At 35.7% G+C, this 16,023-nt stretch overlaps 1 protein-coding gene across 1 annotated transcript in view; it reads right to left on the bottom strand.

Moving 5' to 3' along the window:
* The window catches only part of Diaph3 (diaphanous related formin 3), a 449,862-nt gene that overhangs the window by 184,163 nt on the left and 249,676 nt on the right, over window positions 1-16,023 (bottom strand). Inside the window, exon 22 of the mRNA XM_038310273.1 lies at window positions 5,124-5,253. Coding sequence (XP_038166201.1) covers window positions 5,124-5,253 — 130 coding nt within the window. The remainder of the gene's footprint in view (window positions 1-5,123; window positions 5,254-16,023) is intronic.

The raw sequence follows: 16,023 nt of genomic DNA, 5'->3' as shown, positions 1-16,023 counted from the left end.
AATCTCCATACAAAGAAACAATAAGACTCCTTGAGTAGAGTAGCTATCACAACAATATACCAGTTGGCTAACATTATGCTATTGTCTCACAGTTCTAGAACACATTCATGTGGTCATAGCCTTGTTTCTCTGAAGCAGCTCATCTCAGCCCACAGAGGGCCATCTAGTATGTCAATACGGTGATCCTTTGTGCATAGTGCTGCCAGGGGGATAGCAAACTAACTTTCCCTATTCCTATGAGGATAGAAGTTGGGTTACACCAAGGTACAGTAAGGCATAGCAAAATTTTCATTTTAATCAAAGAAATCACATACCTAAAGACAGTCAAGCTCAGAACCACTGGAGCAGAGTCAACACAAAACTTATAAGGCACATCATTCAGGTTTTAAAAGCTCAAGTAGTCTCCCTCTGTGTCACTGTCAATGCCAGAACACCAGTATCTCTTCTCATGACGTTCTAAGATTGAATCATCCTTAATATGTGCAACATAAATTAACAAAATAGCTTATTGAGTAAATTTACCTTTGTATAGAAATGTATAAACTAAATGTATGTCATCAAAGTCTAATACTGTACAATAAGAAACAACAATGAATTATATATCTCACTCCAAATATCAAGTTCCAATCCATAAATCAACTCCAAAACTTACTCTTTTCAATGAACACAGTGTTAGCTGTGTGGTTAACTCTTCTCTGGGAAGATAGAAAATGACACTGACCTAATTATTAATACCAAATACCACAAAGTGTATCTGCCTTCTGATAAAATTTGTCATTTGGGGGAGGTAACAACTCAACGTTCATATATGTCTTTAGACATATGCTGTATGCTGGCTACAGAAGATGGATGTGAAATTTTCAGACACGATGCAGTTTCCAGGTGGCAGCCACCTGGAAATTAAGTGTTCTAAGTGCTCACAGCAGGTGAATAAAAGATAAACATTTGGTATTTAGTAAGGTATTTATCATAAAATGTTGGAAATGCATGAGGAACCAGAGAGTAAGAGATATATTTAGCAGACAACAATTTGGGTCAGATGGAGGAATTACTAGTTAGAAGCAGACTGATAGAGGCTTAGAAGCAGAAAGAAGTATATTAAATAAGTTGAAAAGTAATCAAATATGACACATCAAGGAATCCTTTTAAGTGGTAAGAATACAGGCAAAGAAAAAATTAGAAGTGTGACTTCCATGAACCCACTTGATAATATACAGAAGGGTACTTCATCTGAGAATAGAGCTTCAGTAAGTAAATCCCATTCTCAAAAACCCAGGAACAGTCTGGAGTAAAGTAGTTTTTAAATAGTAATATAAGGATTCCCGGGACATTTATGAAATTATCCTTAGGGGAAAAGTCAAATGTTCACATACTATTGTGAGCTTCCAAAAAGCTCTAAAAAGAGCAACCAAAAAGAGCATGTCATTAACTATAAGGTAACTAATGAAGGGAAGTCTAGACAAACACTCCAGGCCTTACCTCTCATGGGTTCAACAGGACAAACCATATGCACTGAATTGCTGAAGGCCATAAAGAAAACAACTAATTAGGGGGGACAAATCTGAAGAAAGTGAACCAGGAGTTCTCTCAAGGAAACAATTTGGGAGGAGACATTAAAAGCAGCATGTCCTATCATAGCCCACTATGATCGTCACACCTGTTTGAGATTCAGATGAGAATAGCAAAAGTTGTGGTAGGCACAAATGTAAGCAGATACAGAAAGTCTAAACAGTAAATTTGTAAGTCCTTGCAAATGATTGCTTTTATGTCCTTGGGGATGGGAGAGATAACCTCAGGAGAAGTTTCTGTGAGGGGAGAAACACAGGAGCTCAATATATAGAGAGAGATCTCAAAGAAAAGGAAGGAAAACAATTTACAGGTGAGGGAGAAGACTGGTGGGGTCCACATCAGCCTGTTTTACATAGGCTGCACTGCAAGAAGATAAAGCATGTACCCTGGACCAATGACATAACACAGTTCTGATACAGGAATCACTAAGCACAGCCTTGCTGAATGAATGAATGAATGAATGAATGAATGAATGAATGAATGAACCAGGATGTCATTTGTATAAGTGAGAGTTGACCAGGAAGAAATGGACCACTATATAAGACAGCTATGAAGGCCCTCAAAAAAAGCTGACCAATATAATGTTATAGACTAACCACATCTTTTTTTTTTAATCTTCCTAGTTTTAACAATGTATATGTGTGTGACAGTGTGGGTACGTGCCCGTGTGGGCCGGATGAGAGCATGAGCTCCACTGAAGGTGGATTTACAGGGTTTTAGCTGTCTAGGGCTCTGGAAAAGGATGTAACCAGTAAACCATCTTCCCAGCCTCACCTGAGTTCCAATTTAACCTTTCTTCCCAAGAAACAAACAAAAGTTTTGTCACTTTCTGCACATTAATAATTATTCCAATTTTACAGATTTCTGGTAGGTAGTAAACAAAACCTTCAAAGGCTAAATTAATTTTAATTATGTATACAGGAAAAAATGTAGCCAACCCTTAGAATTCCACAGAAGAAAGAAAATCTACCATAGTACAGAAATACAATAATGAACCAAAATATTTTCAGTGAAACACAACAGAAAAGCCATAAGCCATTATTTCTTAGAAAAGAAGCATCCTAATGAAGTAGATTTTTGAAAATTGTCAGTCGGGTAAGCTCATTAGTTGCAATGAAAGTTCCCCCTGCTGATCTAGGAGTACCTAATGACCAGGATTTGTTATGGCTCAAAAACAAAGGTACTTTTTAATTCATGTGATAGCTCACTGAGGATGTTTCAAAAGTGGAAACATTAAATGATGATATGTAAGAACACTCAATTCTCCAAAGCATACACAGACTTATTTCATCTAAAACATTACCTTTACTCCTCTAATATTTCCTTCATTATTTGGATCATATAATGAAAAGGAAATTATGCTTAACAATCATCTATACTATTAAAAACCATTGTTCCAAACATGAAGTTTGCTTCTCCCAGTGAAACATATTAGCAGTATCTGCTGACCCTTGCACACACATGCCTTTGCTGTAACAGATGGAAACCAAATGCCCAAAGGCCCCTGAATGCCCCCTGGAACACCAAGAAGGAAAACAAACAGAAGAAGCAAATTACTAGCTTAGAACTCTGCAAGTCTTAATACAAACTAAATAGATTTTAAAAGAACAGAATGTCAGAATATTTACATAGAATTAAAAGTATAATTAAATGAGTCAAAATAGGTGGTATTCAAAAACTGCTGGAAGGGCACTGATAAGAAGTTTTAAGGTACAGGGTGAATCAGTCATAGTTCCCATTGTAGTCCTAGCATCCGGGAAGGTAAAGTAGCAAAACTGCTTCAAGCTGCAGGCCAAGTTGGGAAGCAAAGTTCTTTCAAAGACAATCTGAGATATGTTAGCAGACCTTATTTCAACTTCCCATGGCCTCTAAGAAGCATTTAATAAGAATTATGAAGCGAGGAAATGGATACAATCTTGTAGTCTCTGCACTGTGGATGCAGAGATAAGGAGATCAAATATCTGAGAACATGCTGGGCATAACAATTAGTGAATAAATAAATTTGCAACTACTTAAGGGAATGGTGACTGGTAGAAAATTCCAACTCATTGTCTAAAGGTACTAGCACAGATTCTTCTTATCTACACAATCATCTTTGCAACAGTAAAAGAATCCAACTGTATTTCAAGGGCTTTTGTGCCATTTCTAGACACTAATATGCGACTTACAAATGCAATGCTCGTTCACCAAGACTCCGAATTTCAAGTTCACATATTTTGACATTTGCAGAAATATTCCAAAATTTAAAAAAAAAATCTCACCTTAGGAAAATTATTTTCCTTGACTTAATGGTTTAATTGTGCTTTTTAGATTACCAAGAATTTTTAAAACATTTCTTTTGTTTATTTCCAAGCCTCTGTCTCATATTATAATGTCCAAGAAAATAATGTGAACGCTTGTTTCTTTTCAAACTACATTTAGACATATAAATATGTACATCATTCTATATCTATCTGAAAATTTTCTTATATCAAAGTCATTTAAAGTAACATAGGAGCAAAACAAATAATTTAATATCATTACAACTGAGTTGTAAAAAGCCTAATGTGGCAACCAGAAATCTAGATGAACAATATATAAAAAGCCATTTGAAATACATATTTCAATGAAACATATATCGTGGTAAAATTATAAAGGACATCTCATTCAATCCCATTTCTCTTTGCAAGTAAAATCATAAAATTGCCACTTAACAAAAAAAGAAAAATTTAAGGTACAGGAAATAATAAACATATTTGATATAATATTGTATTTAATGCAGAGAAAAATAAATTATCCTTCTTCAGGCTCATTGATTCCAGTATAAAGAAGGAATAAAAGAGCTCATATACAAAACATGAGTTAATATTATTACTAATGGTTAACACAAAAAGAATACAGCAATCACACCATTATGAACGAGTTGTGTTCTAAAACATTCATAAGTTAAGTTATTGTGAGATAAGTAGTTGCTTGGATGAAAAAAAAATCTATGTAAAAAATAATAAGTGAAAACTTCACTTTTATGGTGGCCAAATTTTTAAAATTTAAATCAGATTAAAATAAAGTGTTAGTAACAGGAACTATCTGAACTCTTGACACCCTGTTTAAGGTTGGAGCAGGGCCTATAACTAAGTTAGCAATTTATGTAGTAGTAGAAATTAACTGGAAGACTGATATCTAGTAGTACAACAGATTTGAAACTTGGACAAAAGGAAGACACTCATTTCGGTATGTAATACTGCTTGGGAATGTGACTTGGTACTTATAAATAACGTGGGATTAGGAAGCACTGCCAAAGTAAAGAGGAAGAAACTAAACAGGAGAGGGTGGGGTAGGCAGGCATCCATGAAGTTTAATCTACAATGCAGTGCACTTCAAACATCTTAGTGTCTAACCAAATCAATACATATTCTTAATCATGAAAACTTATAGCCTATAATGTCTTTTCAAATCACCATATTTCATATGAAACCACTTTAACAAAAGAGATATGTGCAGATACAAAGCATTATTTTCTCTTAGAACTAAAGACCAGAACAAAGACATATATAGTTCTCTATCAAGCCACAAACCTCTACTAGCTTTGTCTAAGTGTGCCAAATCGTCAACAAAGTGCAGGATGTCTGGGTGCTTTTCTTCACATACATCCACCAGGAAATGAAGGAGTGTTGTTTTCTGATCTGCTGATTTTATGTCCTTTAGCTAAATGAATGAAAAGGGGAAAAAACACAAAGCATTTTAATAATTAATTGAGTCATGTAACATGCTGCTCTAGATCAGAAGTTGGTTGGAAAACCTGCTTCAGTTCTGCAAGCATTTGAATATTTAAAAAAAATTATTTAAAAGTATTTTTTTTCATTTTACATACTGACCACAGTTTCCCCTCCTTTAAACTGAATACCTTTTATTTGATATTGTTCGTGAGCTTCTTGCTTCCAAAATTGTACAAGTAGGTATACAGAATGAGGGAAAAGCAGAGAAAATGGAAAAGAGTAACAGGCACAGGACGGAGTTGACAAGGCTTGGCAATCCATGCCTGAGAGGAGCAAAGAATTCAATCAGGAATTAGAAGTGATCTAGCCCAGGTTGTTCAGGGATTGGGTCTCTGAACTTTTGGCAAGGAGACTGGCTTTAAGACCAGCTAAAATGATGCTCTGACATGGAACCCTAGCACTGAGCTCTCATTCAAAAAGGATACATATGTAAAGAACACAACCACCAAACAAACCACTCCTCTCATGTTAGAAAAGAAAAGAATACAGAGCTGGAGATTGTAGTCAAGGGGTGAGGTCAATACTACTTCTTTTCCAACAGTTCACCACTTTACAAGAGGTGCGTGCGCGTGCGCGTGCGTGTGTGTGTGTTCTCTTAGGTCTGTCTCTCTTTCTATTTCCATTATGGTTTGTCTGACTTTTGTTTGCTTATTAGTTTGTTTTCTAAATATAGAAAGTGCAGAGAGTTGGGTGGGTATGGAGATGGAGAGGACCTGAGAGATATTGAGGGAGGGGAAATCTCGATTAAAAATATATTATACAAAAATTATTTTCATTAAAAGTAAATAAAAAAGAAAAAACAAAAATATCCAGTAGTAGTCACTAGTAGTAGTTACAGTGGGCAGTGGAAGATACAGGATCAGTGTCACCACAGATAAGAAAATGTAGTACTAGGTTAGTCATCTGACAGTCTGAATTGGATACACATATGGAAAGCCAATATGCTATACTGGCCTACTGAATATACAGTTCAAACGGTAGAGTACTTGCTTAGTATATTCACAGCCCTGACTTCTAACTTCAGTATGCTAATGTACACACACACATACACACATACCACATAACCAGAACCTTAGAATGTTCCAACAGACATCCACCTGTTACTTAATGCCTTTGGTAGTGCACAGACTTCATGCCATCTAGAGGAGAGTTTCAAAAGTACTCTTTAAAGGCTCAATTATGACACAAATCGCCACTGACATATGTGAGTGACCTCCTAATGGGAGACATGTCCTTAAGTTAGCAACCCTGGGCAAACCTTAGTTTGCACACAGGGAACATTAAAAAATGGAACCAAGCATAAAAAGGGAACTCTAAACTCATGCTCCATTCCATACTTAGTAAGCATACATAAGAATGGGTTTCAAGTATATCTAGAAAAACAACAAGATTGAAACCAAACAAGTAGAATACAAATAAAGAGATCCAAATATATTCAGTTTAAAAGTCATGTCTGCATGCGTGGGTCAGTTTCAGTTTGTAGACGCAAGCCACAAATGATAATCTGATTTGTAACTTACTTATAGCTCTATTCCATTCACACAGTTATCTCTGAAGTGAAAGCCAGCTCAGACAGTAAGCTTTCCCCTATGCGTGTGCTGAATTAAAACATTACTCAATTTAAAAAAAAAAAACATTGCAGTAGTTAAGTTCCCTTATTTTTACATATTTTACTACTTGGGCATATTGTTCCTACATTGAACTCTGAGTCACCTACTATGATAAGTGCCTGTCCTTCCATTCTATAGACTTTTCATGAGAAACCAAGTGATATCCTGTGTGGAAAGCTGAGTAGGACAACATATAATTGACTTCTATAATATGCAGACACTTAATACAGTTATTCAAAAATTTTATGATGCAATCATCCAGTAACTACTAGGATTAATATCTTAAGAAATCTGTCATGAAACCAACATCCACTAGATCAATCTCCACACTTACTGATGAGTGATAAGAATAAAGATTTGGGGTTCTATGATACAATATAGGTTGTAGCATCTTTAAATCAAATAAATCCAATGTATTTAGGTCCAACATTGCTTGTTTGGTGCTGTAGGAGGTCCTTCTGTATTTGTGTTGCTTTTATTGGTTGGATAAAGAAACTGCCTTGGTCTTTTGATAGGGGTAGCCCTTAGGTGGGCGAGGTAGAAAGAACAGAATTCTGGGAAAAAAGGAAGTGTGGCAGACGCCATCAATCTCCGGCCTGAGACGGATGTAGGTTAGAATCTTGCCAGTAAGCCAAAGTCATATGGTGATACACAGATTTAATGGAAATGGATTAATCAAGATATAAGAGTTAGCCAATAAGAGGCTAGAGCTAATGGGCCAGGCCGTAATTTAATTAATACAATTTTTGTGTGGTTATTTCTGGGGTTAAGTTAGCCAGGCGGGACTAAACCAAAGGACCCGCTCATCCTACAACAGTTTGGTGACAATATAAATGTAACACACTGAGGAAAGGTGACACTTTCAGAGGCCATTGGATAAAAATAAAATGAATAGCAAGCTATATCAAATATTAAACAGTGGCAATCTAATATTAGACAGCAGAGATAATGAATGCTAAGGAAGAACCCAAGCCAATTATCTCTCCTGAGCTTGGATTCAATCATTTTGAGACTTACAACAAAAGAATCACTGAAAACTTCCAAGTGGATTTGAAACAAGCTTGGTAAATGAAAGGCCCAGCTAGGAAGCTTCTGGTGACTATCTAGGGCTGTCATGGTGTTCTTCCCTGCCAAAAATGACTGTTCTCCCTCATGAATGATGGGAAAGTACGAATTGTAAAGTGAAGCCTTAAAAAAACTCAAAAAAGCATAATAAAATGCATTTAGTAAGGTCTTAACTATTTGTGTGTGTGTGTGTGTGTGTGTGTGTGTGTAAGAGAGAGAGAGGGGGGGAAAGGGAGAGGGAGAGGGAGAGGGAGAGGGAGAGGGAGAGGGAGAGGGAGAGGGAGAGGGAGAGGGACAGAGAGAGGAATTTAAAGTTTTGACAAACATTAACTATAAAAGGTACATTCTGTTTTTAGCAACCAGTTTGTAATCAGTGATTGAGTTAGAAGTAAAATTGAGAGACAGTGTTAATTTTGTTGAAATGAAAAATAACTTAAGCACCCTTTGTAATGGTAGTTATTAGAAAGAAAATGAAATGAAATTTTATTCGGGATAATGTTCATATTAAAAATGGTTTATTTAAATTTTAACAGACATTTCTTGACAGGATTTCCTCCTGCATGATTGTCAAGAGACTTATCTGACAGAATGTAATCATCATTGCTAAACAGAATTCCTTATTCATGGATTGTTTCTTTAATGTACATTTAATGTGGCAAAGATGTCAAATAAACAAAAAGATGGATGGAGTTTCTCTAACCACTCTGTTCATTCCAGACAAAATAATGTTAAAAACAGACCCTGTAGTAAATCATGGCCTGCTTGTCAATCTGCAGGACTCCCTTGCAGTGCCAATGCAAGGTTTTGAAACATTTTAAAGGTGTTCGACACAAATTTGGATGACATTTAAAGAATATTCTATTGTTTAAGTCAAAAGGAAAGAAACTAAAATCAAAATGAAGCATTTTATTATGGAGTTTTAGAATCCAGAGAACTCTAGCCCCTTACTTGCTAAACAAACTTTGCATATAAGGCATGCAACACCATGCTCCTCTGCTAATGTTGCAAATCTGTCAGCGTGCATCACATCTGCAGTGTCTGGACAGTTTACAGACTATGGAGAATGCCTGAAAACACGTTAGTCCTAACTGTGGACCGGCACAATGAGCAAACACCCTAGACGACTGCAATGCGAATGCTGAGGACAATAGCATGAGTTAGCGTTTGTCAGCTATGCTGGGACATGAATAACCTAATAACATGCCACCTTTCAGTCCGGTAAAACAAGCACCCACCAGCCTCAGGAAGGAGACCGCATTATAGCCATTATTTATGGGGAAAGAACAAGTTCAGAGAGATCAAGTGCCTTAGGCAAATCATACCTTCTGCCTGGAGAGCATGGCTAGAATGTATGCCGTGTCAATCTCAGTCAAGGTAAAATACGATAATTTCAACAAATGCTTAAAAATACAGTAGCAAACCAACAAAAGAACATTAAATGTAACTGATAAGTTTCTATGTCTTTTAACTCCCAATTCTAGCCCCCAGAGCTCCAGAAGCAGACAGCCTTCCCTATGTCATTTCTAGCTACAAGAATATGTTCTTATTTCAATTGCTTTATGCCTAAAATAAAAATTCACCTCACATACAATTAAGAAAAAAAAACCTAATGCTTATATATTTCTAATAGATAATTTGCCAATACAAATCATGAGTCAATATGGGAAGGAAAAAGATTAATAAATTTTAAGTAGACATATACAAGTTTATTTTAATTTCATATTCTATCTCATGACCTTTATAGAATAAAGTTTGTTGTGTATGTACAAAACAGTATCACTAAAAGTTAATTCCATGTGAAGATAACTGAGCAAAGACAATATCACATTTCTCAGGAAGTTCAAAAACTCAAGGACTAGAACGAGTCCAGTGGTGAACTAATATATTATTGAGCAAAAGTGATATTTTTCTGATGTAATACATAATATATAGATACATAAATTATTGTGATGAAGGAGTTTTCTTGTTAAATATGTTTTCTTCAATATGAAGGGTGAAAGTATCCTTACTTGGTAAATTAAAAAATAAAAAAAAATTATTGGAGTCTAAAATTTTCTTAAAAACAGTTACTTCTTAAATTGTTTAAAAGCATCAATCTTTTAATCTATAAGAATAAATACTAAATTAAATGCTTATGGAGTAGTCAATAATCAATACAAATGGAACAAGAAAATTAATTTTAAATTAAAGTCAGCTTTAAGGTTTTAGTTAACAGCTTTCAATTTAAATGATAAATTAGCAGTAAAATGGTTTCCACATACATAGATTCTATTAGCATTTTCCATAAACATGTTACACTGTGATAAATGATGTGCCACTATTTATACACTATTGCTAACTAGGCTCATACTTACATTACCCATGTCCTTTAAGTTCTCTAATTCTGCATTTCCACAAACAATATTTTATAACCACCAATACAATATCTTACAGAAATAATAGTTTTTCACTAAAAAAATGTGTGTTAAACCCTTTCTTCTTCCTTTTCCTTAGAAGCTCTGCAACCATTGACCTTTCTACCATCCACATGAATTTTACCTTTTACAGAATGCAACACTCAGGCATATATAGCATGAAGACCTCTTAGACTGATTTCTTTCATTTGTTAATGTTTATCATCACTTAAGAAATAACTGCTATTGAGCACTGCAAACACTCCACAGCCCAGGTATACCAGTTGGTCAATTCAGTCACCTACTCAAGGAAATATTATTTCCTGACATGTTTAGAGAATTATAAACAACACTTCTGCAAGCATTTGTATGTAGGCTTTAATGTAGACACGTTTTCAGCTCATCTGGGTAAACACATGACTGTAATTACTAGCTGACTGGTAAACATGTGTTATACAGTACATATAGCTGAACAGTAGTGGTGCACACATTTAATCCCAGTGCACTGGGACACAAAGGCATATGCAGGCCAATCTCTGAGTTTACGACCAGTCTGGTCTACAGAGGGAGTTCCAGGATAGCAAGGGCTATAAGAAGAAAAATCTGTCAGTAAGGGAAGGAGGGAGGGAAGATGAAGAGAGAGAGAGAGGGAGGAAAGAAACAAATATATATATATATATATATATATATATATATATATATAAAATTTTTTTTTCCGGTCTGGACTCCAACTCCCATCCTACCAAGTGCTGACCCCTCCCACCGGGTATTTAGGATTGCACTGAAACAAGGAACAGGTGGATTTAGGATTTCTTGTGCACTCCCTCTTTCTTCCCCCTGCCATGCCCCTGGCCAATCAGGAGTGTGCCATCTATTAAACAGGGACATTTAATTTGGCTTAATCTGGTTTGATTGGAGTTATTTGCACCAATGGAGAGGCTTTTCTTAACAATATATAATATGAATATAATATATACTGTATTATATATTGTACATAGTATTTATAAACTAAAATTATATGGTTGTATTTACTGGTCAGTTTTCCAAAATGCTTGTACCACTTTTCACTTCCTCCAGCAATATCTAGGCCTCATCAGCTTCTAGTACTGTAATGCTTTGGTTTTAGCCATTATAATAGGTACATAGTGTTGGCTTATTTTATTTGACAGTTCATAGTGACATGTTACCTGGGTCACTGCAGTGCCAGAAAAACTCTACTTGTGTTTGCTTCAGGTCCCATCTAATCTTGAGAATTAAACTAGTATTAACAAAAACTACTAGGAAAATACATGTCACATGGAATAAGCCTTCATGAAGAAAAGATGGAAAAGCAGGTAAAGTCAGTTATTTTATTCATGTGCCATGCATAATTGTTTCTTATGGACTAAAGCAGTTTCTTCTAGAGGTTGGAGGGAAGTCCTTAAGAAATAGGAGGAAAAGGGAGGAGAGGGGAGGGGAAGGAAGATGGGAGAAGGGACAGAGGGGAGGAGAGAATAGCAGGACAGGGAAGAGGGGTTGGAAAGGCAAGGGTATCAGGGAGTGGAGAAGGAACAGGTATGACCCTTTTACAAAACAGCCTGCAGCTTGTGTAGTAATTCCATGAGATGCCACCCTGACTGAGCTGTGGTGGGGACTTTAAGTGATACAGTTGCCTAATAATCCTAAGAAAGTCACCACTCACTGGCTACACTTGGGTAGAATTGCTTCTTTGGTTTGTTGTTAGTGCCCTATTTGAAGTAAAGAGACATTTATTTACATCTGCATAGGAAATGTCAAGCCACAAATGTGTTAGACATTACAGCCAGTCGCAAATGAAAGGGGAGGTTTTAAACACTAGCTGTTAAAGAGGGCTGTGGAGAAATGTTCCTACTTCTCACCCTCGAGGAAGATGGCCCAGCATTTTCCTGTTACAAGTAGGTCAATGTTCATGTGAGAATCTCCTCATTTTTAAGAAACAAGGGAGATGTCTAAGCTGTCCTTACATAACTTTTTCTTGTGTCTAACTGAAATGTGAGTATGCCCAAATGTCACACATTAACCATCTCAACTGATTACTTACTCTCTACATATTCTCTGATGCAGTATTTATATTTTTATTGTATTTTAATTGAGCTGTTCTCACTACTAAGGTATAAAATAAAGTTGCTAACCACTACCTCCACCAAAAATTTTTTGTAGTCTGTGACTTACATTGTAATTCTAATTTAAGTTTAGCTTTTCATAATTTTTAGTTCTAACATGCTTTTACTTTTATATTAAAAAGGGTCTTGCTAAGCCCAACATCACAAAGATTTGCGTCAACATATGCTCTATGAAATAATCAATTTTCAATCATTTTGAATTGGATTTATATGAGATCTTAAGTCTGAAGTCTGTTTTTTTTTTCTTTCTAGCATGGAGATATTTAGATACTGCAATCAGCTTTTTTAGGAGGGCATTTTCTATATTATTTTATCATTCCTCCTTTGTCATAGAACAGTTGGTAGTTATTTTTCTTTCTGGATTATTATGAAAAATTTATCATATTTTTGGGCTAATCACAGCATTTTATATTGCAGCACTACACTGAGACTTGATGTCAGATTTAAAGTGTAGATAGACGCTCTTCACCAGTTTTGTGTTAGCTACTCAAGGTCTTTTGTGCCTCCATATAAATTATAAAAGCATTTTGTCGATATTCATCAAATAAATTGCTAAGACGTTGACTACAGCACTATTTTGAATACACACGTCAAAGTAGAAAAGGGTGGCCACTTAAACACTAGAGGCTTCCTGCCTGTGAACACCGGGTAGTTTGTACTTCTTCCCGAGCATCCAGTTCCTGTTCATCACATACAACTCTCAGTGCAGGGTTCCTGTGGACCCTTGCTATCAGCATAGACTAGTTCCATTCTAAGTTCCCTTCGAACTTTTATTCTGAGTGGATTTTGCCAAACACCTTTTGTATACTGTTGTGTTGCCTTTTGTTCCTGAGCCTGTTGATAAACTGACTTGCATGTGTTTCCAGATGTTGAGCCATATTAGCCTCATATACCAAGTCAGTATTCTCTCTGCTTCCACTAGTACAGAAAACTGGCCTTAATCTTAACTTAGATATTTTTTAAAATTAACTAGTGAAACTATCTGGACCCTGTCTTTCCTCCTTTACTAACCATCCTTTGATAACTATTGATTAAATTACTTTAAGAGATTTTAGTTGTCCTGTGTCTGGAATTCACATTTCTCTTGAGAAACTGTCATTTGCAGAAGTGTTCAGGTTGGCATGAGTGCAAAGCAGCGGTTGTAGGGAATATTTTCACCACTTTGCCTTAAGGTGTTTCATTTTGTTTTTGTTTTGTTGTTGGTTCGTTTGAATTTATCAAAGTAATTTAATATCTTTATGGACATTTTTCTCTTATATTTTGTGACACATCATATTGCCATTGAAGATTGGGTCTCAGTTCATCTAGGTTATAAATTATATCCATACTACTACTTTGTTATCCTTTTAATATCTATGGGATAATGTCACTTCCTTTTACGCTCACATGGATAGCATTTGATTTTTTCCTTTGTCTTGTTTAGCTTGGCTATAAGTTTATTAATATCACTTTCTTTGGAAGCTGTAAGATTTTTGGTTTTGATGATTTCCCTATTAATTTATTTCCTTTCCTTGCTTACGTCACATTTTATGTTTTTTCTAGGTTCCTACAGTGTAGAATAATATACTATTATACATTTGCAGGCTGAAAATATCCCTTCAATGCTGTTTTCACTGTGCTCAGCAAATGATTATAAATTATATTTTCATTTAAGAAAATAGGCCAATTTAACTAATTTTATTTTTACTTTCCAATGTTTATACTTGAGTTCTAAGCCTCCCATGTATACATTTCATCATCACATTCTTCATGTTCCTTAAGAACAAAAATTGATAAGACTATCACCACATGGATAATAATGCTTGTTTTGCTCTAACCCTACCCATGCTCAAAGAATTAAGCATCCTTGGTATATAATGAAAGGTAAATAAAAGGCTTCTTAAGAGTTATCAGGAATGGGTATTTGGGATTTTCATTTATAAAATATAAAATTGACCCTAAATTGAGCCAGAAATAGCAGGAGAAATTAATCTTGGTTGCTCGCTCTGCTGTCCATCTGCTTTAGGAATGGTTTGGAAGATAATGCAAGGGTTGGATATCTGAGGGAAGCATGCTTTGAAAGCAGAGATGTCAGTACCCAGACTGTGCCTAAGCAAAAAAAAAAAAAAAAAAAAATCCTTTCATATTTTATTAGAAGAACGTTCCTAATTTACAACACATTCTAGCAATTGAAAAAACAAAGATAAGGACGGGTAAAGGTAAATCCAAATAAATATTCTTTGGAGGGAAATGTGACAAATGAGTCAAAGGGTTCTGCATTCTCGCTACTCTCCCACTGCCTTTACACCAGAATTTCTGTGGTTTAATTGGCTGTATGTAAAATAAGAATGGCATTTGTTCTTTGCAACTCTTTGGCCCATAAATGCTTTAACTTTCAAAGGGTGCCAAAAATGTACTGGTTTGATTCTGCCAATTTGATGAAAACTAAAAATCCCTCTAAACCACTGAATGCAGATGGAACAATGGGTTTGTTTGGCAGATAGCTTTCACAAAAATAACTTCAGAGGAAATGAAAAAGTGACACATGAAAGTCCAAATTTCACACACAAGAATCTGCAATCCTAACCCGTGTAACTATGACAGATATGCAAAATACAAACTGTCTGCGACGGGCCAAGACGCTCTTAACTCTCATACAGTGATTGAAATTCCACCTGTACAGGGCCAGGATTTGCATAATGAGTGAGGACATGGGCCTTCCACTTCTGTTAGTTGTCCTGTGTCTGAAATTCACATTTCTCTTGAGAAACTGTCATTTGCAGAAGTGTTCAGGTTGGCATGAGTGCAAGGCAGCGGTTGTAGGGAATATTTTCAGCACTTTGCCTTAAGTTGTTTCATTTTGTTTTCATTGTGTTGTTGGTTCGTTTACATTTCCTCATGTTTGTTTGTTGCTTATTTACTTCCAGACCACCAGTCAGGGATTTTCCATTCCGCATTACACAAGCATTGTAGGAGAAGCAGAATGATTTCCAGTGTGGGTTAAGAGTTATGGTCACCTGGAACCCATTTTAAAGTGCCACACAAAAGCCTTTTGAATTAAGGGAACTGATGAATGGGCCGGGCATTAGTGATTTTTAAAGGCTACTCCATGCTGCAAATCAATAAATATGATTAAAGTAGAAGAACTTCAGAGATTCAAAAGGCAACTCACAACATTCAGTATAGACATTAAAGGAAACGGAAATTAAAGTTTCCATTTTAAATCTTCCCCATCAAAGATTTGGTGAAGTTACTTTAGTTTAGGAAAGCTTGCACTAGAAAAAGAATGATCCAGAAGGTCACATAGAAAATTCTGCACTAGAGAAAAGGAACTTGGACATCAATCTGCTTCGCTTGCCCTTCAACCACTTTCTTCTTACTCCCTTCTCACTGTATTATAAATGGTTTTGAAATTTTAACACGGGAACTAACTAACATAGACAATAGAAAATTTCCTACAAGAGATAAAGAGATAAAATTTCCTACAAGAGATAAAATTTCCTACAATGGA

The sequence above is a fragment of the Arvicola amphibius genome, chromosome 13, assembly GCF_903992535.2.
Source record: "Arvicola amphibius chromosome 13, mArvAmp1.2, whole genome shotgun sequence".
NCBI lineage: Eukaryota > Metazoa > Chordata > Mammalia > Rodentia > Cricetidae > Arvicola > Arvicola amphibius.
This window is presented reverse-complemented; position numbering and strand designations above follow the sequence as displayed.